Source organism: Ixodes scapularis, unplaced genomic scaffold (assembly GCF_016920785.2).
Source record: "Ixodes scapularis isolate PalLabHiFi unplaced genomic scaffold, ASM1692078v2 PGA_scaffold1__304_contigs__length_218370807, whole genome shotgun sequence".
Taxonomy (NCBI): Eukaryota; Metazoa; Arthropoda; class Arachnida; order Ixodida; family Ixodidae; genus Ixodes; species Ixodes scapularis.
Window position 1 is genome coordinate 63,374,500 of NW_024609846.1, and position 25,922 is coordinate 63,400,421.

A 25,922-nucleotide genomic window follows, 5' to 3' on the forward strand; every position below is an offset into this window, starting at 1 on the left:
TTCAACTCCCGTGTTTCGGCATGCTCTATCACCAAGTTTGCTACGGTAACGGAAACAGGACTTCCTATAGAGCACCCTTCAATTTGATGGTTAATGGTGTTGGCGAAACTGAAGTATGTTTTGTTCAAGCAAAACCTCAGCAAAATTACAATCTCCTCCACAAGCAAGGACGTAGAACTCTCCAAATTACAATATTCTTTCAAACGCGCCTCTACATAATCTTTTGCCAGACCAATGGGAACATATGTAAACAACGCAATAATATCAGAAGACGCCATCACATCGTCATATTCAAGCAGCTGCGTACGAACATCGGCTACAAAATCGCGAGTTTCCAACCGACCTTGAGCCGCCCTCAGTTAACGGCTTCAGCACTTCAACCAAGACTTTCGGCAGGTTGTAAGTTGGTGAACCAAAAAAGACACGATAGGACGGAGAGGTTAGCCCTCTTTATGCACCTTAGGTAGGCCATAGACCGCTGGAGTAGCCCCGTCCGAAAAACAAAAAACAGTCGGCGGTAAAACGTTTGATGTAGGCGTCCTTTGTTACGTACACTCTAAAAAAAAGCCCGTGCGTCTACTTTCCCGCACAACACTCGGAGAGCCAGTCACCGCAACTTACGGAGGCAGCTTAGCAAATGACGATTCCGAAACATACGTTTAGACCAGAAAGTGCAGCCTGAGTTGTGACATTAAGCAATGCAAAGCGTCACGCTTGCATTTGCTTAATATGTCAACTCATACTGATTTTTTTTTGTCTAAACATGTGTTTCGGCATCGTCATTCGCTGAGCTGCCTCCGTAAGTTGCGGTGATTGGGTCTCCGAGTGCTCTGCGGGAAAGTGGACGCACGGTTTTTTTAAGAGTATTGTACCCGTAACTGCTCAACGAGCTGGCGCTCTGACTTTGGCCTGTTGGGTCAGGGTTCAGCTTCACAAAGTTCAAAGGATCGTTCAAGATGTTGTACATTTTCTTCTCATAATCCTTTCGATCTAGAAACACAGCACATTGGCCCTTGTCAGCAGAGAGGATAAGGATAGAGTTATCTGATTGGAGGTCATTTAGCGTCGTGCGCTCCCCAGCGGTATGGTTCGTACCACAGCTTTTGGCTTTCGAGAAGACACTTACAGTTCGGCTAAGAGCCAAGTTTAGCTTTGTTGTATCTTGGATATGCCGCAATTTCTCCTCAACATCCACGATGCTATCGCGTTTCGGCGCGTTCCGTGGGGCAGTTGTGAAATTCAGGCCCTTCGACAATAAGCTCATGTGGTTGTCCGATAGACGTTTTGAGGAAAAATTGTGCACAGCTTCTAAACTGTCATGTTCTGGCATATGGCAGGGTAACAATATGGACAGCTCCTGGCGATAAACTTCGGTGCACGTCTTTCCAAATCTTCAGCTTGTTTGCGCGCCCTGATGATATCGCGGAAGTCATTGGGACGGAGCTTAGAGCGGAGACAGGTTTCCGCCGCGTATACACGACGTCTTACTTGCTGTATTTGTTGGTTTTTATCCTGGATTCTGGCTTTCAGGCACATGCGCCTGAAGTTCCGTGCGAGCGTGCTGCCGTGGGGGTGTCGACGAGGGTCTTGCAGTACAGACTTCTGGGCACCTCGTTGTTGTTCTACGAGGATAATCTGGCTGGAATGTCAACTGCTCTTCAACTACGAGTGCCCAACAAAAACGTGGTGTGCACAAATTTTCGTCAAAACATCTATCGGACAACCACATGAGCGTACTGTCGAATGCCCTGAATTTCGCAATTGCCCCACGGAAAGTGCCTTAATGTGATATCATCGTGAAAGTTAAAACGAAATCACGGAATATGCAGGATATAACTGGGGTGAACTTGGCTGGTAGCCGAATTGTAAGTGTCTTGGCAACTGGCAAAACCACTTGTACGAACTTACCGCTGGGGAACGCATGGCGTTAAATGATCTCAAATCAGATAAATCTATCTTTATCCTCTCTGCTGACAAGGGCAAAGGTACAGTGTTGCTAGATCGAAAGGATTATGAGGAGAAAATGTACATCTTGAACGATCCCTTGCACTTTGTTACGCTGAACCGTGACCCGACAGCAAAGTCATGGCGCCAGCTCGTTGAATATTTACGTGCACTACGTAGAAAGGGCGTCTGCCAATAGAGTGAAAGTCACAGCCTTCACGAGGCATTCACGAGGGTCACTACGGTCAGGATGGTCACAAGTGAGATCACGAGGGCCAGGGAAACAGGGGGAGGAGGAGGGGGAGGAGGAGGAAGGAGGACCACGGAGGAGGAGGAAAGGCATACCCTCCTCTCCATACCCTCCCGTCCTCCTCCTCAAGAGCTTCGCTGTAATTCGGAGTTACAGGGAGTTGTACACGTCTTTCATTTTTTTATATAGAGGAATACATTTTACTGCGTTGTGGGAACTTGCGTCAAAGTACCACTGCGAGTTGTCACGTCAGCAAAACGACGAAACGATTGCTTGAAATCATAATCTCGCAGTCGTACTTTTATATGAGCCCTGCAACGTATTTAGACGTTATTAGACGTTAAATATGATTTAAAGATTCAATGTAGTAGACTAGAAAGTGTTAGGAACATATCAAGAACGACAGCGGCTCATCAACTGACGTGCGCTGCTAAGCAAGTATTCACTTAGTACTGCATCAGAATTAAACATGCAGCGGTGAACAAGAAAGCTTTCTACAGCTGCTTGTTCCGCTGTATTTATACCGAGCATGCACATGCTCCGGGTCTGGCTCTGGCGAAGTTGTATCTCAATACAAGCCCCGCTACGAATTTAGACGTTATCAAATCATTAATTAAGATTTCAAGGTCTAATGTCATAAACTGGAACTATTAGAAATATACCAAAAAAGAACCGCTCGTTGACTGGCGTGCTCTTCTAAGAAAGTGTTACCAACTGAGCACTTCCTCAAAATTAAGCGCGCAGCGGTGCATAAGAAAGCGATTTACAGCTACTTGTTCAGCGGTATTCATACTCGCCGAGCACGCACCAGAGTACCACAAAAACAAGCCGATATCTTATAGTGACTCATTGGACAAACGTGATGTCCGGCAAACGATATAACCAGGCTGTTTACTTTCCGGTGTTTATTTATGAAAAAAAACTCGGCGGATGTTTTTGGTGTTTCATTATTTTTAAATAACAGGTGCATTTAGGTTAATTGCCTCATGCAATCGCTTAAAGAAATAGTGAATCAAAATTTGGATTTAAAGAAAAAAAATGCTGGAGATGTAGGCGGGACGCTACAATCCCTACAGCACTACTCGTAAGGCGATATCTTGAAAGAAAGCCCGTACTTTTTGTACGCTGTATGAGTAATGTTTTGGTGTTTGTAGCAACCCGTTGCATGCCTTAGCAGCCGTGTTTTGTGCAATCCAGATTTCGGTTCAGCATCCCTTTAAAACGGCTTTTAGCGACGGATAAAATTGCAAAGAGAAACGAACAATCAAGACGAGGAACATTTCAACTTTTATTCACAACTGTTATGCAATATTTTTCACACTTCATTGTTGTAATATATAGCGTGCATACATTCCGAGGCTTCCAACTGTCATTCCCGCTCGATCCTTTATGTTGACCACGCGCCATTTCGAGAACGGGTGCTCTTCATTTGCTCTAGGCGCGGCAGGTGAATGCAGTATTGTTGAAGCTTGGGCGAGCTGGTTCTGCATTTGTGAAAATTAATATCAGTGCGAAGAAGGAAGAGGCACGAGTACATGCACACAGGCAGAGCGCTCCGTCTGTGTGCATAAACTCGTCTCTCGTCCTTCTTCGCCATGTTCTTAATTTTCACAAACGATGAATGCAGCTTCCGGACACCCCCTTAGCGAAAAGTCGGTCAAAATAAGTATACTGAAAGTATACTAATAGTAAACTTGGGGTATGTACTGAAATCGTACTAGTTTCACACTTTTACGAAACAAAATAGTACACCTTTAGTACACTCCAAGCACATATGTAGTATACCATAAGTGCACCTCAAGTGTACTTTTAGCATACTATAAGTGCACGTTTAGCACACTACATGTATGCTTTTAGTGCACTAAATGCACACTACCAGTACATATATGCGGGGTGTCCCAGATAACTTGCACCAAACATTTAAAAAAAAAACAAAAAAACGGAGCGTTCTGCGGGAGTGAAACCAACTGTACGGTGTTAGAAAGTCTCTTGCGAAAGTGCACGAAATTGTTTTAGTGCGCCTATTTATTTAATTAAGAGTAACAAGCTAACTTTTGAAATCTTCGTTTAAAAGCCGAAGTGTGAAATGGAAAGTTGTACAGCGCATTAAGAAAACCCAATTAAACCATTTTCAACAAGGTGCACTTTGAATGCTCTTTTTTCCTAGCCTTCAAAAAAACGCCTGCGAAATACAAAAAAATACCGCGTGACAACTCCCTTCCTCAATCACGGCGTGCGAGCGCGCCGAGAATGTGCGTTCTTTGAAGGCCGAAAAAAAGCACGAAAACGTATTATGTTTCAAACACTTTAAACGGGTGTTTCTCAATGCGCCCTGTAACTTTACAATTGACATCTTGGCCCTTAAAAGAATATTTGAAAGGTTAGCTCATTAATCTTAGTTATTTACATAACCAGGCGCATTAAAAAAATCTGTGCACTTTCTCAAGACGCTTGCTAACGACAGTTGATTTCACTCCTGCAGAGCCCTCCGGTGTTTTTTTTAAAGTATGGCGCAAGTTATCTGGGACGCCGTGTATGTCGGGCGTTCTGAATGGAAAGAACGGTCTCAAATTGACCAGAAAAATCGGCGCCTGCATTTAAAAAGCTGACTTTTCAAAGGTGTTTCTTTGAACGACTGTATTCCAACGTGTGAAATTTCATGTCATATAGCTCCATTCTCGTGAAATGTTAAGAAACGCCGTTGACAACTCAATTCATGATGATAATGCAGAGGCGCCACCATCGGGAGATGCACTCTTAAAAATGAGTCAGGAAATTAACGAGGAAATCTTTGGCAGCTCTATTCCTCGTGAGAATGATGTACCGGCGTCTTCTGAAACTGCTTGAGAAAAGCCAAAAAGAAGAGGTGCATTGCATTTTTCAACTGAAAGTATGTATGTGTAGCATACAAACATTATGATCAGTGTTCTTCGCGTGATTGATAAGACAGAAATTGAAATCCTACTTATCACTTTATTCAAGTTTCCGAGCCTGCCTCACTGTACACTCTCCTTTGTGATGATGGTATGCCATTACATTCTGCGTAAAAAGAGAAGAGAAAATTACCCTCTGCCACTCTATGATATAACAACACATAATTCGCTCAAAGGACCACTATGTGAGGAAGGCAAGATAGTAACAACTTCATCCTGACAAAAGGGTGAGGAAAATCGGACAGTATCGTTTCTGAAAGCCTGATATGTCAGACATTGGTGGTGTGCCTTCTTTGCATGCCCAGGGCTATGCTACAGGTAATAGTGTTCATTGCAGGGCACAACATTTGTAACACCAAATCTTAGGCACCATAAAGAAAAAAAAAAAGAAAAGATTCAAGGTTGCAGCTTCTACATTTTAAGCACATGGATTGATGAAGGCCACAACGAAACCATCTGAGAATGGCCAATTGCAGGGCTGTGTGTTCTAATAATAAAATTTTATTTTAGATGTTTAGTATAATATGGTATTCAATATTGGTTTCAAGATTAATTGTACTACAGTAAACGACCTAATTTTCGCGAAGGCTTAGTTTTTGCGAGTTTATCGAAATTGCTCAAAATTGGTCATGCAAAAAAGTAACCCCATGGATACGAATGCATTGAACAATACTCCTGATTCCAAAATTTTGAACCTGGAAAACATTCCCAATACTAACACTTCATTAAATGAATGAAATATTGAGCTCGCGCAAACAAAGTCGTTTATGCCATTCAAACCTTTCAAAGCGCTCGCAGAGTCACCATTGCGATAGATTTACTTTGCTCAGGCTTCTCCGCATGTGCCAGTGCGCTGCAGAAATTAGTTCTGGATGAAATCCCAAGAATAGGCGGACATACAGACTTTTTGATAAAATAGAATCTAAAAATGTTCACGTCGAATGGCTTCCCAGGAGACTTCTCGGGTCCGGATGCACTGTTACTCCACCACAAGCAGGCTTTCTTGGGATGACAAGAAAAAACCCAGCGCCCTGAACGCTGTTCGAACCAGCACTTGGGAGAGTTGAAAAGCCTGTCAAGCGCTCGCTATCGGGACAGGCCGCTTACTTACGGTGGCTTCATACCTGCCTGCTCGATGCATCATCCAGCCGCCCATAATAGAGATCAGTGGGCGGACGTCACTTTTACTCTTGTAATGCAGGTCCCTGCAGGTTCCCATAGGTTGCAACCTGCTAGCCCAACTGAGTCAGGCCTGCAGCCCTGCGGGGAATGTCAATTACACTTTTTTAGATGTAGACACCCACATTTTGTGTGTGCCTAAAAGAAGCTCTAACACAGAGCAAACAAAATGATTGGCCTTTTTTTAATGCCTCCTTTTCTTTTGCTGAGAACAAACATACAAGTCATACGCTATAACACAGTCAGTGGTGCGGCTTAATTTATGATAAGCACATTTTTTATATAACTTCGAGCTTTTAGATAAAAGATTCAATGTAATGGGTCGGACATAAATGGTAGCCATGAACTATCCTATATATTTACACATTATCTGATATCATAAAAGCACTACAGCAGGGTAGGGGTATACTGCATCAATTATAAATTTCTAACCTATTAAAAGTTGGCATTTATTTAATTTATTAGTATTGGCTATTATTCTTTGACAAAGAATAACTGGGCGAGTTGGTACGTTGGTAGTGTACCAACTCCATCGAATATTCAGGTTCTTTTAACATTTTTTCATGCTTTTGCTTTTTCTAACTGCTCTGCCTTTCGCCGCCACTAAAAAAACGTGACATCCAAACTCACTTTATTCGCAACACACAATCGCAAACTTGGAAAGCGTGCCGCTTCGGCATACGCAAAGAGATCGTCCGTCTCTACGGCACGGGCAAGAAATCATGCTGCTCGCTCTTGCAACGTTTTTCTCGCTCCCGCTTTATGAAACAAATCGTTGGCGAGAGACTGTTGGGACCACACGTCAGAACTAGCATGACCTATGATTGCTTGAACTGCCGTCAGACTGTACTTGAACGCTCAGCAAAAGCGTCGTCGGGTGACCGTCGTAGGGACGGCGCCCAGGACAGGCCCTCGGCTGGCCCTCGGTTCCGCCGCACGCGAATCTTTCTCACTCTGCGGAGAGCCATAAATTTTGAAAATACGCTCTTCTCAAATAAGGAAATAAAACCGGGTAGAGCATAGTGAGAGTCAAGCATAGCTTAGCAAGCACACGGTACAAGACGAAGTTTGAAACAGCGGCGCACTTCGCAGAAACAAAAGAAACTTCCTCACCTTGGCTTGCACCAGTCGGCCATGACTGTCCGCCACTTGCGACGCTGCGTCTCACAGCTGTCAGTGATCGCTTGCTATTATTGAACACGGTGTTCGTAAGTAAGCTATATAAAAGATCAGCTAAAACGGCTAAAACGTAAAAAGGAAGCGATGCGACAACCCTCCGGAACTCCAACGGCGGCCGAACGGAAGCTGATTGCAATAGCGATGGTCTTGCGCAGTTTTCAAAAGTCTCTTATTTTTGTTCTTTGTTTTTTTCAGGACAAAACTAAGCAAATCAGTATATTATTAATAATATTGTCACATTATTATAATCATAAAAAATTAACAAAACGTTTAGTCTATCTCAGGTTTTATCTAAACTTTCGGTTTTCTTTTTCAGTGTAAAACCGAAACTATCTCAAGCAATTTCTCCCTTGTCGCCAAGGCTATCTTGATTCATCAGCGCATGCTTGCACCGCTGGGATTTCGGCTTTTCAGGAAGGATCGGCTCTCGCGGCACATAAATAATGAGGGCAACCTCGCGTTTTGAAACAATGAGCGTGCCCGTCTTTTCTGACGAGGAAAGACACGTTAAATTTACGTCGATTTTTTACTGTGTGGAACTCTCTATCGACGGTGTTGTTCGTTGTTGCACTTGTCAATCTCTTTTCACGTGAATTGAGATGTCTTAGAGTTTTGCAAGATAAATCTACACCATGAAACACTTTCGGTGAAAGCCTTGAGGTTGTTACATGAAGGCGCCGATTTCTCCAGCCAATTTCAGAGCGAGCTTCCATTCATAACACCACTTCGCTTACGCGGTTCAGAAGTTGATTTGCGCTGCATGCGACTATGCAAGGTGGAGCATCTTATGTCCCCATTATTAGCCGTGGTTTCTTTTTCCTCCTGTCCTTTTGATTGCTGTGGTTGCAGATATCTGAAACAGCGTATAGTGCGCTGAGACCTGTATTACAAAAAGACCGGATTATCCTGCTAACGTAATTTGTCTACTAGCCTATGAGGCAGCACGCAAGTGGCGGTGCACTCTAAAAACAAAGTTATATGCATGCTTTTCTTCAGCAGCATTAAACACTTGGTGCGATGGCCCTCGATCGCCTAGCTTCCGAATAGTGCTAACAGTTTTTTTTTACAGTAAACTTTTATTCTTCAATAAAGGTAACAAATACGGCTCAGGGAAAATAAAAGCTATCTTTGCAATAAAAGTAGACTTTTCAATTGCTAAACTTATAGAAATGACTAGCTAAAATAATTATTGACAAGTTAGATAACGCTACTTTCCGTGACGTACAATGTAGCAAATTGTGGTATTTGTGCTTTTTTTTAGGTGTAAGTCCATGTTGCATTTGCGACGTAAGTATGCTATGACAGTGCCGGTCGTTTCCCCGGGAAACTTTTGCACCACGTGGTCTGCAGTGAAATGAGAAATGAAGCATCCCTATGTCACATTATGTCAGCTATAGACGATTGCAAGCTGGGCGACTGGCCGCCGCCATGTCTCTGCTCGAGCAGGCACGCCCGTGCGATTACGAGCTTGCCAAAGCTACGTTCACCCGCGCGTTGCACGCGCTTGCACGCATGGGGCACCACTTGTCGCGCCATGCTTGCAATTGTCTATACCCGGTGATATCTTTTAATCAACTGGTTTCAGGAAAATTGGGGGCTCACTGTCATGTTGATGCACTCTCCATGTGTGTCGAGCGACTCGGCGGACATTACATGGGTGAATAACCGTGGCAACATTTTTTTAAGTAACTAAAATTCGTAAATTGACTTTTTTATTATTGCTGCTTTAGAGGCAGTCGTTATTAGAGCCTAACACAATCAAAACTATTCATGAAACAGCAAGGGGCTTTCCGATATTTATTTATCAAATTTTGCACTTTTTTCCTCGATTCAAGAACCACGCGCGGCAGGGGCGGGCAAAGTAGAGGGTGACTTAGCGGTTTTGACTGGCATATTGGTGATGGCATGTTTGTTTGTGTTACCGAGAACTTCTCATACTGAAGTTCTATGCATTATTTAATTTTCTAGTGAAGTTACAACCCTCATAAAGTGCTGTCGCATTCAGCATAAACGAAGTTGCACACTTTTGACAGCGTGCCTTTGGTAAATGCTCCAGCATCATGCATCCAACGGTTCGACTGAAGGGAATACGTAAGAATAGCATCCTGCGCTCAGTCCAGCGCGCTGTTTTTAATCAGGCGACGAAAGGCAGAGTTTTAGCTATGAATAACCCAAAACTCGTCACCTTTTCGCAAATTGTTTCAGTTGGGCTAAAGTTTATTGATAGCCCCTTTAAAATTGAAAATTCAACATGGTCAATTACACTGTCAATTAAAAAAGCTAATTAGACAACGTACTGTGACGTTTATTTACTCATCTAATGTCCTCCGAGCCCCGCAAATATTCTGTGAAAACGGCATCGGCCTATCTATCGCGTTTTTAGTGTGTTGATGTTAAAAATTGCACTATATATATATATATATATATATATATATATATATATATATATATATATATATACCCGTTATTATAATTTGAGTACACCCACAGCAAGCACTGAAAGTAGACCTTTAGTATACTTAAGCGCACTTTCTGTATACTGATTTTGAACTACTTTTTACCGCGGGCACTACAATTCTACTACATGGATGAAGAAAGAATAAACAATTAAAACAGGGACAACACAACCACATCTTTCAAAATGAAAGATGTGGTTGTGTTGTCCCTGTTTTAATTGTTTATTCTTTCTTCATCCATGACCTAAACCAACACGCTCTTCTACCAAGCAATTCTACTACATGTACTAGTTTTGTACGGACGAGTATACTTTCAGTCCACCGCCATTTTTACTGGAAGTATACTTTAAGTACACTTAAAGTATACAATCAGTACAAAGACAGCACTGAAAGTATACTTTAATATACTTCAGTACACTTCGAGTGTACTGATTTTGAAGGACTTTTCGCTAAGGGCCGCCTCACCCAAAACAATACAAAAGTGATTCAAACGACCCAACTAGGGTCCTCAAAGAAGGGGGGCAACAGGGTTTGGATTTGGGCTAGTTGGTTGAACATGTTTAGGGGTTAAAAGCGCTAAAAACGACGGTGATAGGGACATTAAGAATAGATTGGAGGCAGGAGTCGTCCATGTATTCAGATTTGTGGACAACTACCTTGTTCTGTTCCGGAAAAAAGGGGAGTCAGAAAGGGCGGTGTTTGTGTCAGACATGTTGGAGATTTTCAGAACTAGCGCCTCGGGCTTGAATTTCACAAGTGAGAACCCGGTGGAGGGTGGTTTGCAGTTTTTGGATCTGAAGTTGGCCCTTCTCCCGTCGCATGTATGTTGGACTTACTGTCCTAGGGCGAAAAAAGGTGTTTTGCCCTATGACTCGAACCACTCCAAGATTATCAAGAGGGGGATCGCCACAACCTGCCTGAACGCGGCCTTAACGAAGTCCTGTCAGCACAGCGTAGCCGAAAGCTTCGGGTTACAAGTGAGAAGGCTAGAGGAGGGAGGCTTTCCCTGTGAGATTATTAAGGGGGTGGTAGAGTGCTTGCTAAAAAAGTTTCGTAGAGGAGGGAAGAGGGAAGAGAGGGGCAAGCCAGAAAAAAGACCAGTGGTGATACCGTATATACATAACGTTAGCCATAACATCAAAAAGGTAGGGGAAAAGCATGACATTTCGGTTCTCCTTTCAGCTCCACAGAAATTAAGCAAGCTATGTGGGAGGGTGGAACGGCGTGACACACGGTTGGATATTTGTCAGAAAAAGCACGCAACAAAATACGTAGGATGCAGAGTGGGGGTAGTGTACAGAATTCCTCTGTCTTGTGGGAGGGTATACGTGGGGCAGTCGGGGCGATGCTTGAACGAAAGACTGAGGGAACATGCCCTGTCATTGAGGTCAGCCCCCACTGGCAATCTCGCAGTACATTGCAGTAGGTGTGAGTGTTTACCCTATTTAGACAACACCGTCATCTTGGCACGAAACAAAAATAGAAAGACAAGGGAGATAACGGAAGCGTTTTTTACTTCCGAGTGTGACGAGGATACGTGTGTAAGTGCCCCATCGATAACCCTGTTTGAATCAGAGTTATCGTTTTTACGATCATGCATGGTGTAAGAGTAAGAAGTGTGATTAGCGACGGTTGGAACTGAATCGGATGTGTGTCTTGTTGGTTTCGCGGTACGTGTGGTTTTTCCAATAATAAACCAGTTGCAAATAGCGCTCTGTGGTGTGTGTCTCTCCTACTCGTCCGTCGTTTTTAGCGCTTTTAACCCCTAAACAAGGGGGGCAACCTTGAATGGGACAATCCACAAAAGACCACAGCGAGGACCAACTTTTAGGGATCTAAACTGTAGGTTAAAGTAACCGGCACTGACAAAGAAAAAACACACCTCGATTACTAAGGAGACGTAAGGAGACCTAAAGCAGCCACCGTTCAATAAACAGAACCAAAGAGTCTGACGAACGTTTACATAGGACATTATTTTCAGTGGAAGAAACAAAAATATTCAAATACCGGTATTTCTTTTTTTCTTTTTGGCTTTAAACAATATTATTTTTTTTACACCGGCGGATGTTTTTCGGTGTTTCTCGGTTTAAACGGGAAACTATACGACCTAGATATAACAAATGAAGACTACGTACAAATAAACAACAGCAGCACCACTTTTTTTCTAAAACTTGGTATCCCATCATCCCCAAGTAACTACAGTTTAGTGACAGCACTGTTCCATTACTCTTTAGTCTAGCGCTTCTGAGCGACAAGCAGTACAGCTACCCGGGCGCAGCTCTCTTTGCGTTCCGTGCTGTAAATCACACGCAGAGAATTAGCAATGGCACTCTGCAATAAACAATCCTCCGCGTGAGTGCATTGAGAATTGTCTGGGCACGTTTACCAGGAGAATAAGCTACGGAAAGCTGTATAGCACCTCTCCGGCGCTAATCACCACTTCCTTAAACACCAAAAGCTAAGTTTTGTATCTCATCTAGCTTTGGTTCGTGTAAATTTAGAAACGCTAATGTACTTTATGATCTTCAAGTGAACTCTAAACCTCAATATGAATATAACATATTGTGTCTTATTATTCCCGCAGGACTCGGCAGTGGAACGATAGCCGTCTGCGTACAAGTGTTTGTGAGCCAGCATTTCGCGGTTTACCGAGGAATAGCCCACGGCATTGTATACACTGGAGCAGGTGTTTCAACTTTCGTCTTGCCAAGTCTCATACTGTTACTAATACGTGTATACAACTTAAAGGGCACTATATTTCTTCTGGGTGGTCTCCTTCTGAACTTGATTCCTCTTTGTGCATTTTTCAGTCATCCCTTGACAATCGCACGGGCGGAGTTTCATGTAATTGACATCTGCGATAATTTAAATGACTCTGCAGACGCACTCCACAGGGAAGCAAAACAATATGGAACATTAGGAAAACCTACCTTCAAGTCCCCGGAATCAAAACCAAAGCTCATGAAGATGGTGGCAGAGTTACTCCGAACTTCAATTTTCTACGTCCTGTTTTTATCGTGGCTAGCGATGTATTTGAACCTGGACTTAATTACGACCACTATTGTTGACCTTTCCAGGGACATTGGAATCTCAGAATCCAAAGCCGCTACCCTGCTTTCCTATTTCTCAATCACGGACGTGTTAGGCCGACTACTGATTCCTCTGATTGCAGATAAGAACCTCCTCCGTCGCAGCACTTTGTCATCCATCAGCTTACTCTCTGCCGGAATACTTGTCGCCGCCCTCGCTAGCGTGAAATCACATGCCATGTTAGTTGTCGTAGTCCTCGCTATGGCTGCGGCAATGGGTTGCTCGCTATCAATGTTTGCTGTGTTACTGGCGGACTATCTCGGCCTCGAAAGGCTTTCGGCTGGATATGGCTTATGCAGTGTCATCGGTACCCCAATTCTTCTACTGAAGCCTCTCATCATAGGTGAGTAATGTTTTCACAAAGGTTTACCTTATAGCCCACATTTTTCGATCCCAGATGAATTTCTTTTTTTTTTTTTTAATGAGCAGTCCCGTGTTAACCATTACAGTCACAGCGGTAGCCTCGACACGTCACAGCGAAGGCGCTGAGCATAGGCGACGCATTCATGCACCATGGTTTGCTGTAGCGTAAACAAAAGCGTTTGGAACAAAACATAGATGTGACCCCCATTCTGTTCAAAACGCTTTATATTATTTTTGGTTCCGGAGTGTGTGAAAGCGGGTCTCCTGGCACGAGCTCTCGGCTCTCACAGTGCCATTGGATCATTTTGTTACCGGATATTTTATTTTTTTTTTATTTTCCGAGAGAGAGTGCAGGCAGTCGCAATCAAATAATTCGAAGAATGGCATCACCCTAAACAGGGGGACATTAATACCCCTCTCAGACGGGCGTCCTGAAGGCCTTGGGAGTAAATGTCCTTTAACTCAAATGTCATTTAGGCGGTTTCAGACGCGCAATTCAAATGTCATTCAGGCTGGATGACATTTACGATCAACATAGTTACAACAATTCCGTTAAGTACTCAACTGCCCACTCTCGTGGACAGCGATCACGGATGACCACAAAAATCATTAAAAAAATAGATACCCTTATTTAGGAATTGATCAATTAGAATAAATTTTAAAACGATTGATGAAGCTCTCTGCTTTCCTTAGAGCGACTTCAGCGTCATTTTTAAACACACACACATTATATATATATATATATACACCAGTGTTGTACGGAACGGCGTTCCTGGAACGCGTTCCTTTTTTTTTGTCCAGTGGGATAATTTTTGCTTTATTTCTAAAAGGGAAATTGTAAAAGTATAAAAACCATATATAAAAATCATATCTTTAAGAAGAGCGGGATCTCGTTAACTTTTTGGTTACTTGTATTAATGTTTATTTTGTGTGGTCCTCGCTTGGTAACAGTCGGGTGCAGGAGAGCTAGTGAACATCGATTCTTTTTTTCAGTACTCGAGGCTGCGGTACAAAAAGCAAAACTTTTAGTCGAAGGAAAAGACACAGAACGAGGGTCGTTTCAAACTCTACTTCCTTTTGTTTTTCACGAATCCTAGTACGCCCAAAATCTAAGGCCGACCAAAGTCATCACTCAACCTCTACAAAGAGACCTACAGTTACAACAAACGAACAGGTTTCCAGACATGGAACACTCCCTTGTATCACGAACGATAATCACTTGAAGATACACAAAAAATAACCTTTATTCCTTTACCCCTTGTCCCCCACTTTCGAACTGAACAACGAATCCAACCTTTGCGAAGAAGTACTTGCAGTTTTCAAGACTGACATTCCAAAAGCCCTACCCTCTTCTTCACTTGCTCGTCTTGAGGACCGCAACAACGAGAGGCAACTGCTGTTAGGTTCGAAGAAGGGACTTTGTTAGACTGAAACGTGTGAGGTTGTTGTAAAACCCTCGTGCAATATGGGGTAACAGTACATTTGGCTCGTCTGAATCGCCCACCACAAACATGATTAAGGTTCAAAGCTGAGATTTTAAAGGTTAAAGAGGCACTGACACATCAAAATCATTTTTTTTAGTATCCGAAACGATTGAAAACGATGCCAGGACATTACCCTCAAAATTTGACATTTGGGAATTCAGTATTTGTGAAGTAAAAAAACAATTTCCAAATGCCGAATTCAAAGTTCCCGCGCTATCGGCGCCGGTGCCTTGACGTCAAAAATTGCGGAGCCCTGAGAGTTCACTTTCTTTCACCACTCCCTGCTGTTGCCATGACGACCCAAAGCGAGGAGGAAAGGAGCGGGCGCCGGCGTTGCGGCGGACCGGTTTGGAGTAAAGCCCCTTGATAAAAGCGTTTTTTACAAGTACCGCCAACCATTGTTGTGGAAGCGCTCGAGACACGTGCCATGAGCGGGTGCTCCGCCGCCATTCGCTTCCAAGGCCCGCTCATTTCAGTGCTGCGCCGCCATTTGCTTCCAAGGGCCGCTCGAGACATGGGCCTCGTGCACTCGCGCATTTGACGCTACTTGCAAGACAAACGCAAACCCATCGAGGGGCTTTAGTTTGGAGCGGTGTCGCCTGTTTTCCGTTGGAGGATACAAATCCAGGAGACGGCACCACAACGAACTCCCGATTTTTGGTATTTCATAAAAAAAGGGCCGTAGTGCGTTCGTAATTGCATTAAAAAACATGTTTTAGGATTGCCGTAATTAAATGTTTTAGAGATGTCGCCTACAAAGCTTCTAAATTTCATGATTCTTGACGTCACCGATCAAAAGAAGCGAGGAGGCGAGAGGCGGGAAAATCAAACACCAAAAATAAAAAGGCGCGCGCGCGCGCGGGAAAATTTTTTTTCGCGATGCGGTTTTTTTTGCGTGTCTATGACTGCAACTTGCATCGTTTTAGACAATAAAAAAAATACGACCTTTGGGGTGTCAGTGCCCCTTTAATATATCAACAAATGAAACCCTGCTTACTCTAGTTTTCTTCTCCTGGTGTCCTACCATCATGGCACTCAAATTCGTATGTTTACATTTAAAAAAATAGATTAAAAAAAAGATTTCTTCGATTTAGCAAAATATGGTAGCAAAATACAAAAGTAACGTATATGTAACGATACGTTCCATGTCTTTTTTAACGGGAACGAGTTCCTTTTTCAAATATGAAACTTGTAACGAGAACGCGTTCCAAAAATCAAAAGAAACGAGGAACGATCTTTCGTTCCTTTTTTTGAGGAACGTGTACAACACGGACACACACACACACTCGGGGCACAGTAATCACGTCCTCCTCTGTTCCTTCCTGTTCGTATTCGTCACTGCTCATCACTGCTCACCACTGTGCTCTACCGTTCTCCTTATCTTTTCGCTCTTGACCTTATTTTCGTGTTCTTCGTTCTCCTTCGCTTGTGGTTTCGTTTTATAAATTATACTTGCAGTGTTCTTTTCTATTTCGCTTAGAGGACCAGCATCTGGCACTCCATCCGATCGGCTGCACTTTTTGCCGATGACACGGCAGCTCGGATGGCAGCGAAGGAGCTTTCCTGTTTCGCGTGAACACGAAAAAGACAAGCAACCTGAGTCTCGTCGGTAGCACACCCGCTTCTCACGCAGCGGAGATCGAATTTATCCCGCGGACGGCGGGTGACCTTTTTCATGGATCTGGCAAAACCGACGACGGACAGCCTACGCCCTACATTTACAACACCAACAAATTCTACGGGCGTAATTTTTCAGTGGTGGGAACAGCCCATAGCTGCTATCGCTGTAAAAAGGGCTAACTGATTAATGAAAGCGTTCTCACTATTTAGACCGGAAGGGGAGAAACTTGGGTCAGCAGGTTGGGTTCCTATTTCTGAAGTAATCTCTTTCCGTCCACTACTTTTTTTTTTACGCAGCAGGGTTACGTTTGACCCGTAATGGTCGCAATTAGCATGGGTGCTATATTATTGTGCAATTAAATTTAAATTTTTGTTTTCGTCCCAGATGTTTAGGAGAGGGGTTTGGAGTCAAAGATTCTAAGTAATTGCGCGCTCTTTTTAGTCTACTAAATGTTTCGAACAGAAGATTGACAAATATTTAACAAATATTTTAAAATTGTTGTAGACTTTTTTGTTTGTTTTCGAAAAAAACGATGTCTGCATTTTGCTATACTCAGATGTGAGCAATGGTGCAGACGAAAATTAAAATTGTTTTAAGCGACAACCTGCTTAAGTTAATATTCCCTACTATACTAACGTTGATGAGCGTCCTTATAAGTGAAGCAAATAGAAGTAAGCTCATGCATAAATGTTGTATTCCCAACTTTCTTGGACATCACGCCTCGGCGCAGGCACTAAGATGACAATTACAACTGAACAATAACACACATGGCAATCTTCCCTGAAAATGTAAAAGATGACTGTCATAAAATATCAATACACAGTAATTAAACTTTCCGATATGTATAGGTTGTATTGCACGGCCCTACAATTTTTCGTTGAATTGAATCATATGGGCATCATTCACAAGATTGTCAATTTTCGTTTTCTATACATAATATGGTAACCTTCCTGAGGACCATAATCGCCTCGATTTCATATACGGCAAATCAAGTATAACTTTAATATTTCCTTAAAACCATTTGATTCCACGGAATATCCCAGAAAGTTGGCCATGCTATAACACAAACTAAAACGCACAGAATAGAAACTCATGGTCATGACGCATTATTCGCGCTTGATTGGGTGTGTTGACTGTACCGCACACTTTGAAACACAAACAAACAATTCCGTTATCTATCGCTTTCCGAGAAACTTAATTAGTCCCATTGGCTCGCAGCGCTGATAACGTTCAGACTTAACGGGAATCAAAATACAGTTAATTGACTTTTTTTTAGACATAAATACAAGCTGGTCATGAATATTCAGCCTTAAAATTGCCCACGATTGCTAACAGAGCCCTTAAAACACCACGTTTTACCCCATCATACTTTTAGACCAACCTTCACTAATTTTTCCACAATGGCTGGAAGCGAAATTAAAGTCTAAATAGCAATTAATTTTTTTTTTTTTTACGAATTGATAATACATGTGCACGCTGTATGCACAGGTGAATGTTGATTTGCATCTTGAGCTTTTTTCAGACAAGGCTAAAGACTTACATTTTCAAACAGTCACCGTAAGCGCCTTCCAATTCGTTGACCTGGGTTATCGTGATGCTTGTACTCGCAATTTCCTCCTACTGTCTCCGGATCATTATTGTGTCGTCTCGCAGCAAAATCGAGAACTTTGACTTTTGAAAGTATTCTACGTCTTTCTGCAGAGTGTATGAGATGCCTTGGATAGTCCCCATCTGTAGCTCGACCATTTTTAACGGAGTGTTTTCCTTTCCTCTGCACTTCTCCCCAACTACCGTTCCTTGAGGCTGGAACACCAGAATTGTAATATAATGTATGTGCAAGCCCAATCGCTCCGGCGCTTTCTTGCATGGCGCGAAATTGTAGTAAATCGATCTAAACTTTTTGTTGATGTAACTTACTTCTGAGTTTATCCTTTCAATATCTACACTTATCTAAGTTGCATTACCTTTATACCTCGATATTAATACAGCGCATTTATCCAAATTCAGTCAAAGGGGTCGAATAAAAATCGCAAAGCATACGCAGTTAAAAAATATTTGTGACAAACGTGCCGCAAGGCGCCATGGACGACGGCGTCACGGCATTTGACGTCGACGGCGTCTAGGAGGACGTCGAGGACGACGTAGGAGTAGACGACGTTGTAGAGGACAACGTTAAGAAAGACGTCTATACTTCGGTTCAGTTTCCGTCCAAGCGCAGCCAAAGCTACGTGTGGCCGGAGCCAATCACACGCCGGCAATAGGTCACGCGATCTCGCCTGCACTTTTGTATCACTCCGCTGCGCCGCTGGTTGTCCGCGCCGCCAGCGCTCGCCGAGTATTTCGTCTGCTACGTGTGTACCAACGGTATCTTCTGCTACAGGTTTAAAAAGTGCATTTTCACGTTCTGAAATTTAGTCACAGGGGATGTCAGTACGTAGGCTGGCCGCTGGCGTCTGTGTCCGAGCTTTCCACCTTTTCGGCATATAGTTTCGAGATGTAAGTACACATTGCAAGGTGCCCGATGGCCCGGCCGTTGACGTTTTGTTCTATTGTCTGGATATATCAGGGCTCGAGGCGCGATCTTTTCCACCGGCTTCTCGGCGTTAAATGTGATCGGCAAGTAAAGGGGTGCTCTGATTTCGCCGCGTATCAGTGAATTGTAGTGGTTCGGACACTTTTCTTGTTTACAACGCATTCCCGGTACGACGCGGCCGGAGTCTTCTGCCGAATTTGAAAGTAGACATTCCATCACGATCTCTCGCGCCTGACGCCCAAACGTGCCTTTGCGAAAGGACGTTTCGAAGCGACTCGGTGTGGAAAGCAGCGAAGCACATTTTTCGACCATTACGGGAACGAAATCACTCAGAGAAACCGAGCGCTGCAGCCGTGTTGCCAGCGGATATATGTGTTTTCACCAAACCACATGCATTTACATATAATATTAAAAACAAACTTGAGATATTTAATTCCTTTAGTTGCAAATCATTCTTAGCAGTACACATCTGGAATATTGTGCAATGTTTACACACAAAACAGTTATTAAAAAAAAAAAAAAAAACTTTTGCGGACTACTTTGTGGTGCGTAGGAATGCTCTACTCGAAGTTGCGAACCGTCCCTCAGCCTTTGGCCGCGCTCGGACGGCAGGTGAAACGAAGTATAGCACGACCTTATTCTTATTCGATTATTCGACGACATGGCGATGGGGAACTATTGACATTGTGGTGATTTTGGGTCATACGATGATTTGTTATTGAAATGAGATTGCGTCGTTGATTTAGCGTCAATACGTTGTCGATTAAAAATTCAGTTTAAGGTAGTGTTTTCCCTCCAAATATAGCAAGGAAGCTGACTTTGTACGTAGGTCACGTGACGTCCAATGTTCAGCTAAATATAGCAGGGAACATGAATTTTTTTGTAGGTCTAGTGACGTCAGTTCACGTGACAGCAATTTTCCAGCGAAATTTAGAGGCGAAACTGAATTGGTGCATAGGTGACGTGACGCCCATTTTTCCGCTGAATTTCGCGGGCAACCTGAGTTTGTCTGCAGGTCACGTGAAGTCAAGTCCCGTGACATCAATTTTTCTGCCATATTTAGCGGGGAAATTGAATTGCTGCATAGCTCACGTGACGTTTCTTCCTCCGAAATTAAGCGGGGAAACTTAATTGGTGCATAGTTCACGTGACATCAATTTTTCCGCTAAATTTAGTGGGAAACATAATTTTTTTGTAGTTTCCGTGACGTCAGGTTACGTGACATCAAATTTCCTGCCAAATACCGGTGGGAAAATAAATTTGTCTGCAGGTCTCGTGAGTTCGGGTCACGTTAAATTAATTTTATAACCAAATTTAGCGGGAAAACTGATTTTGGAGACCGGTCACGTGACATCAGTTTTTCTGCTAAATTTAGCGAGAATTTAGCAGAGAAGGCCAGAAAGGAGGCCAGAAAGGTTCACAAAATCGGGAAAGGAAGGGGGGGGGGGGGGGGTAGCAATAGACTGCTATATCGCATTAAAACGTCACAGGAAAGCAGTGTTGTAGGCGTCGCCGCAAAAACGTAAGAAAATACGCTACGCGCTACTTGCAAATAAAAGGAACGCATTACCGACCTACGTTGGCTCAAAATAAAAGGAACACGTTACCGTTACCGATAAAACGTAACGCACGTTAGTTTTGCGTTACTTTTTTGTTCTGAATTAATACGCTTGACTGTTTTGACGTAACAAATATGCACGAGTACCATATTTAAAAAAAAAAGTATGTTCATACAGAAACTGAACGTAATTACTTTACATTTCTGTCGGTTTTATCTAAATACCCACGCAAAAATACGCAAAGAAACACACACAAAAAAAAACTAGAAAATTCCTAGTATTTGGGGCTTGAAACACGAAAAACACTTAAGTGTAATTGTGTAAGTCTTGAAAGATTGTGGAACAAGTAGCGTAACAACGTTACTCGTTACTCAAAATAAGTAGCGTAAGTGTGTTACCCGTACTTTTTTCAAAAAGTAACGAGTACCTTACTACGTTACCGGAAAAAGTAACGCGTTACCGATGACGCCGTTACATGCAACGCGTTGCCACCAATACTACAGAAAAGCAAGTCCGAAGTGAACCGGACTTATTGGTTTGTATACATCACAGTTAAAAAAGATCTTGGATAATTGGCGTGTGAAACAAAACAAGCATAATGGTGTCCATATTTACTACTGAACCCCTTACCGGTTTTTAATAAAGACTCTTCATTAAGACATCCTTAATAGTGTAGCATGCTAGCCAATTTCTGGACAGTCTGATAATACTGAATACAATCATTGGTTCTTTTTTTTTCTAAAATGAAGTAGACGGCCATCGGAACGTATACTCAAGACATAAACATCTCTTACAGGCGAATATTTTCACGTAAACTGCGGGTAGAAAACGAGATATCTGAATGCATTCTAGAAAATGTAAGAGTGGGACTGAATACCCTTCAATACTTTTGTCCATTTCAGGTTATTTCAGAGACACTGTTGAATCATACGTGAACATGTACCGCATCCTGGCTGGGCTTCAGATCATCAACAGTTGCCTTTGGTTTGGTGTGCTACTGAAAGAACGTACAGAGTTCGCCGCGACGTCCCTTCGGGAATGAACACACAAGATGAAAACATCACCCTTTGCAGCACAAACAATAAACAATTACATTACTTTCCTGGGACCTCGGTAGTTCCGATACAAAGAACCGGTTTACGGACCCTCACTTGGTGCGTTCGAATATCGGTTGGCGTTGGCGTACCCGTATTTTGATAGACGCTTACTGTCAATTTAGAAGGTAAAACGCTAAAGTAGCTTCGTTAATGGTAACGCGATTACAATATTATTAAATTATTTTTTGGTCTGTCAAAATACTAAATGACTAACAAAAATGACACCATGTAGGGCATGGCAAAGCATGACAGCAGACATATGTACCCTTAGCGAAAAGTCGTTCGAAATCAGTATACTGAAAGTATACTAATAGTGAACTTGGGGTATGTACTGAAATCGTACTGATTTCATACTTTTATGAAACAAAATAGTAAGGTTTTAGTACACCCCGAGTACAAATGTAGTATACCATAAGTGCACCTCGAGTGTACTTTTAGCATACTATAAGTGCACGTCTAGTACACTACATGTATGCTTTTAGTGTACTAAATGTACACTACCAGTACATATATGCGGAGTGTCCCAGATAACTTGCACCAAACTTAAAAAAAAACAAAAAAAAAACGGAGCGTTCTGCGGGAGTAAAACCAACTGTACGCTGTTAGAAAGCCTCTTCCGAAAATGCACGAAATTGTTTTAGTGCGCCTATTTATTTAATTAAGAGTAACAAGCTAACTTTTAAAATCTTCGTTTAAAAGCCGATGTGTGAAATGGAAAGTTGTAGAGCGCATTAAGAAACACCCAAATAAACCATTTTCAACAAGGTGCACTTTGCATGCTGCTTTTTCCTAGCCTTCAAAAATACGCCCGCGCAATACAAAAAAAATAAAAAAATACCGCGTGACAACTCGCTTCCCCAATCACGGCGTGCGAGCGCGCCGCGAATGTGCGTTCTTTGAAGGCCGGAAAAAAGCACGAAAACATATTATGTTTCAAACACTTTAATTGGGTGTTTCTCAATGCGCCCTGCAACTTTACAACTGACATCTTGGCCCTTAAAAGAATATTTGAAAGGTTAGCTCATTAATGCTAGTTATTTACATAACCAGGCGCATTAAAAAAAATCTGTGCACTTTCTCAAGACGCTTGCTAACGACAGTTGATTTCACTCCTGCAGAGCCCTCCGGTGTTTTTTTTTTTTTTTTTTAAAGTATGGTGCAAGTTATCTGGGACGCCGTGTATGTTGGGCGTTCTGAATGGAAAGAACGGTCTCAAATTGGCCAGGAAAATCGGCGCCTGCATTTAAAAAGCCGACTTTTTAAAGCTGTTTCTTTGAACGGCTGTATTCCAACCTGTGAAATTTCATGTCATATAGCTCCATTCTCGTGAAATATTAGGAAATGCCGTTGACAACTCAATTGATGATGATAATGCAGAGGCGCCACCATCGGGAGATGCACTCTTAAAAATGAGTCAGGAAATTAACGAGGAAATCTTTGGCAGCTCTATTCCTCGTGAGAATGACGTACCGGCGTCCTCTGAAACTGTGTGAGAAAAGCCATAAAGAGGTGCATTGCAGTTTTCAACTGAAAGCATGTATGTGTAGCATACAAGCATTATGATCAGTGTTCTTCGCGTAATTGATGACAGAAATTGAAATCCTACTTATGACTTTATTCAAGTTTCCGAGCCTGCCTCACTGTACACTCTCCTTTGTGATGATGGTATGCCATTACATCCTGCGTAAAAAGAGAAGAGAAAATTACCCTACGCAACTCTATGATATAACATCACATAATTCGCTCAAAGGACCATTATGTGAGGAAGGCAAGATAGTAACAACTTCATCCTAACAAAAGGGTGAGGAAAATCGGACAATATTGTTTCTGAAAGCCTGATATGTCAGACATAGATGGTGTGCCTTCTTTGCATGCCCAGGGCTATGCAACAGGTAATAGTGTTCATTGCGGGGCACAACATTTATTACCTCAAATCTTAGGCACAATAAAAAAAAAAGATTCAAGGTTGCAGCTTCTAGATTTTAAGCACATGGATTGATGAAGGCCACAACGCAAACATCTGAGAATGGCCCATTTCAGGGCGGTTTGCGTTAATAATAAAATTGTATTTTAGAGGTTTAGTATAATACGGTATTCAATATTGGTTTGAAGATTAATTGTACTACTGTAAACGACCTAATTTTCGCGAAGGCTTAGTTTTTGCGCGTTTATCGAAATTGCTCAAAATTGGTCATGCAAAAAGTAACCCCATGGATACAAATGCATTGAACATTACTCCTGATTGCAAACTATTGTACCTGCAAAGTATTCTCAACACTAACACTTGATAAAATGAATGAAATGTTGAGCTCGCGCAAACAAAGTCGTTTATGCCATTCAAACCTTTCAAAGCGCTCGCAGAGTCACCATTGCGATAGATTTGCTTTGTTCAGTGTGCTTCTCCGCATGTTCCAGTGCGCTGCAGAAATTAGTTCTGGATGAAATCCCAAGAATACGGGGACATACACACTTTTTGGTGAAATAGAATCTAAAAATGTTCACGTCGAATGGCTTCCCAGGAGACTTCTCGGGTCCGGATGCACCGTTACTCCGCAACAAGCAGGCTCTCTTGGGATGACAAGAAAAAACCCAGCGCCCTGAACGCTGTTTGAACCAGCACTCGGGAGAGTTGAAAAGCCTGTCAAGCGCTCGCTATCGAGACAGGCCGCTTACTTACGGTGGCTTCAAACCTGTCTGCTCGATGCATCGTCCAGCCACCCATAATAGAGATCAGTGGGCGGACGTCACGTTTACTCTTGTGATGCAGGTCCCCGCAGGTTCCCATAGGTTGCAACCTGCTAGCACAACTGAGTCAGGCCTGCAGCCCTGCGGGGAATGTCAATTACACTTTTTTAGATGTAGACACCCACATTTTGCGTGTACCTGAACGAAGCTCTAACAGAGAGCAAACAAAATGATTGCCCTTTTTTTAATGCCACCTTTTTTGCTGAGAACACACATACAAGTCATACGCTATTACACATTCAGTGGTGCAGCTTAATTTATGATAAGCACTTTTTTTATATAACTTCGAGCTTTTAAAGAAAAGATTCAATATAATGGATCGGACATAAATGGTTGCTATGAACTATCCTATATATTTACACATTATCTGATATCATAAAAGCACTAGAGCAGGGTAGGGGTGTGCTGCATCAATTATAAATTTTTAACCAAATAAAAGTTGGCATTTATTTAATTTATAAGTATTGGCTATTATTCTTTGACAAAGAATAACTGGGCGAGTTGGTACGTTCGTAGTCTTTCAATTCCATCGAATATTCAGGTCCTTTGAATATTTTTTCATGCTTTTGCCTTTTCTAACTGCTCTGCCTTTTGTAGCGGCTTTCGCCGCCGCTAAAAAAACGTGAAATACAAACTCACTGTATTTACATCACAGAATCGTAAACTTGGAAAGCTTGCCGCTTCGGCATACACAAAGAGACCGCACTTTTCTACGACACAGGCATCAGCACAGGCATCAGCAAAGGAAAGAAATCATGCTGCTCGCTCTTGTAACGTTTTTCTCGCACCCGCTTTATGAAACAAATCGCTGGCGAGAGACTCTTGGGACCATACGTCAGAAGTAGCATGACCTGTGATTGCCTGAACTGCCGTCAGACAGTACTTGAACCCTCCGCAAAAGCGTCGTCGGGCGACCGTCGTAGGAACGGCGCCTGCAGGACAGGCCCTCGGCTTGCCCTCGGTTCCGCGGCACGCGGATCTTTCTCACTCTGCGGAGAGAGCCATAAATTTTGAAAATACGCTCTTCTCAAATAACGAAATAAAACCGGGTAGAGCATAGTGAGAGTCAAGCATAGCTTAGCAAGCTCACGGTACAGGACACAGTTTGAAACAGCGGCGCACTTCGCAGAAACAAAAGAAACTTCCTCACCTTCGCTTGCACCAGTCGGCCATGACTGTCCGCCATTTGCGACGCTGCGTCTCACAGCTCTCAGTAATCGCTTGCTAATATTGAACACGGTATTCGTAAGTAAGCTATCTAAGATATCCGCTAAAACGTAAAAAGGAAGCGATGCTAGAACTCTCCAGAACTCCAACGGCGGCTGAACGGAAGCTGGTTGCAATAGCGATGGTCTTGCGCAGTTTTCAAAAGTCTCTTATTTTTGTTCTTTGTCTTTTTGAAGACAAAACTAAGCAAATCACTATATTAATAATAATAATTTCACTTTATTATATTCCTAAAGAATTAACAAAACGTTTAGTCTATCTT

General features: G+C 42.6%; 1 protein-coding gene across 1 annotated transcript in view; it reads left to right on the forward strand.

Annotated features, from left to right (window-relative positions):
- The window catches only part of LOC8025045 (monocarboxylate transporter 12), a 30,940-nt gene extending 9,307 nt beyond the window's left edge, over positions 1 to 21,633 (forward strand). Inside the window, exons 3-4 of the mRNA XM_002407830.5 lie at positions 12,526 to 13,374; positions 21,494 to 21,633. Coding sequence (XP_002407874.5) covers positions 12,526 to 13,374; positions 21,494 to 21,633 — 989 coding nt within the window. The remainder of the gene's footprint in view (positions 1 to 12,525; positions 13,375 to 21,493) is intronic.
- Positions 21,634 to 25,922: the final 4,289 nt, after the last annotated feature.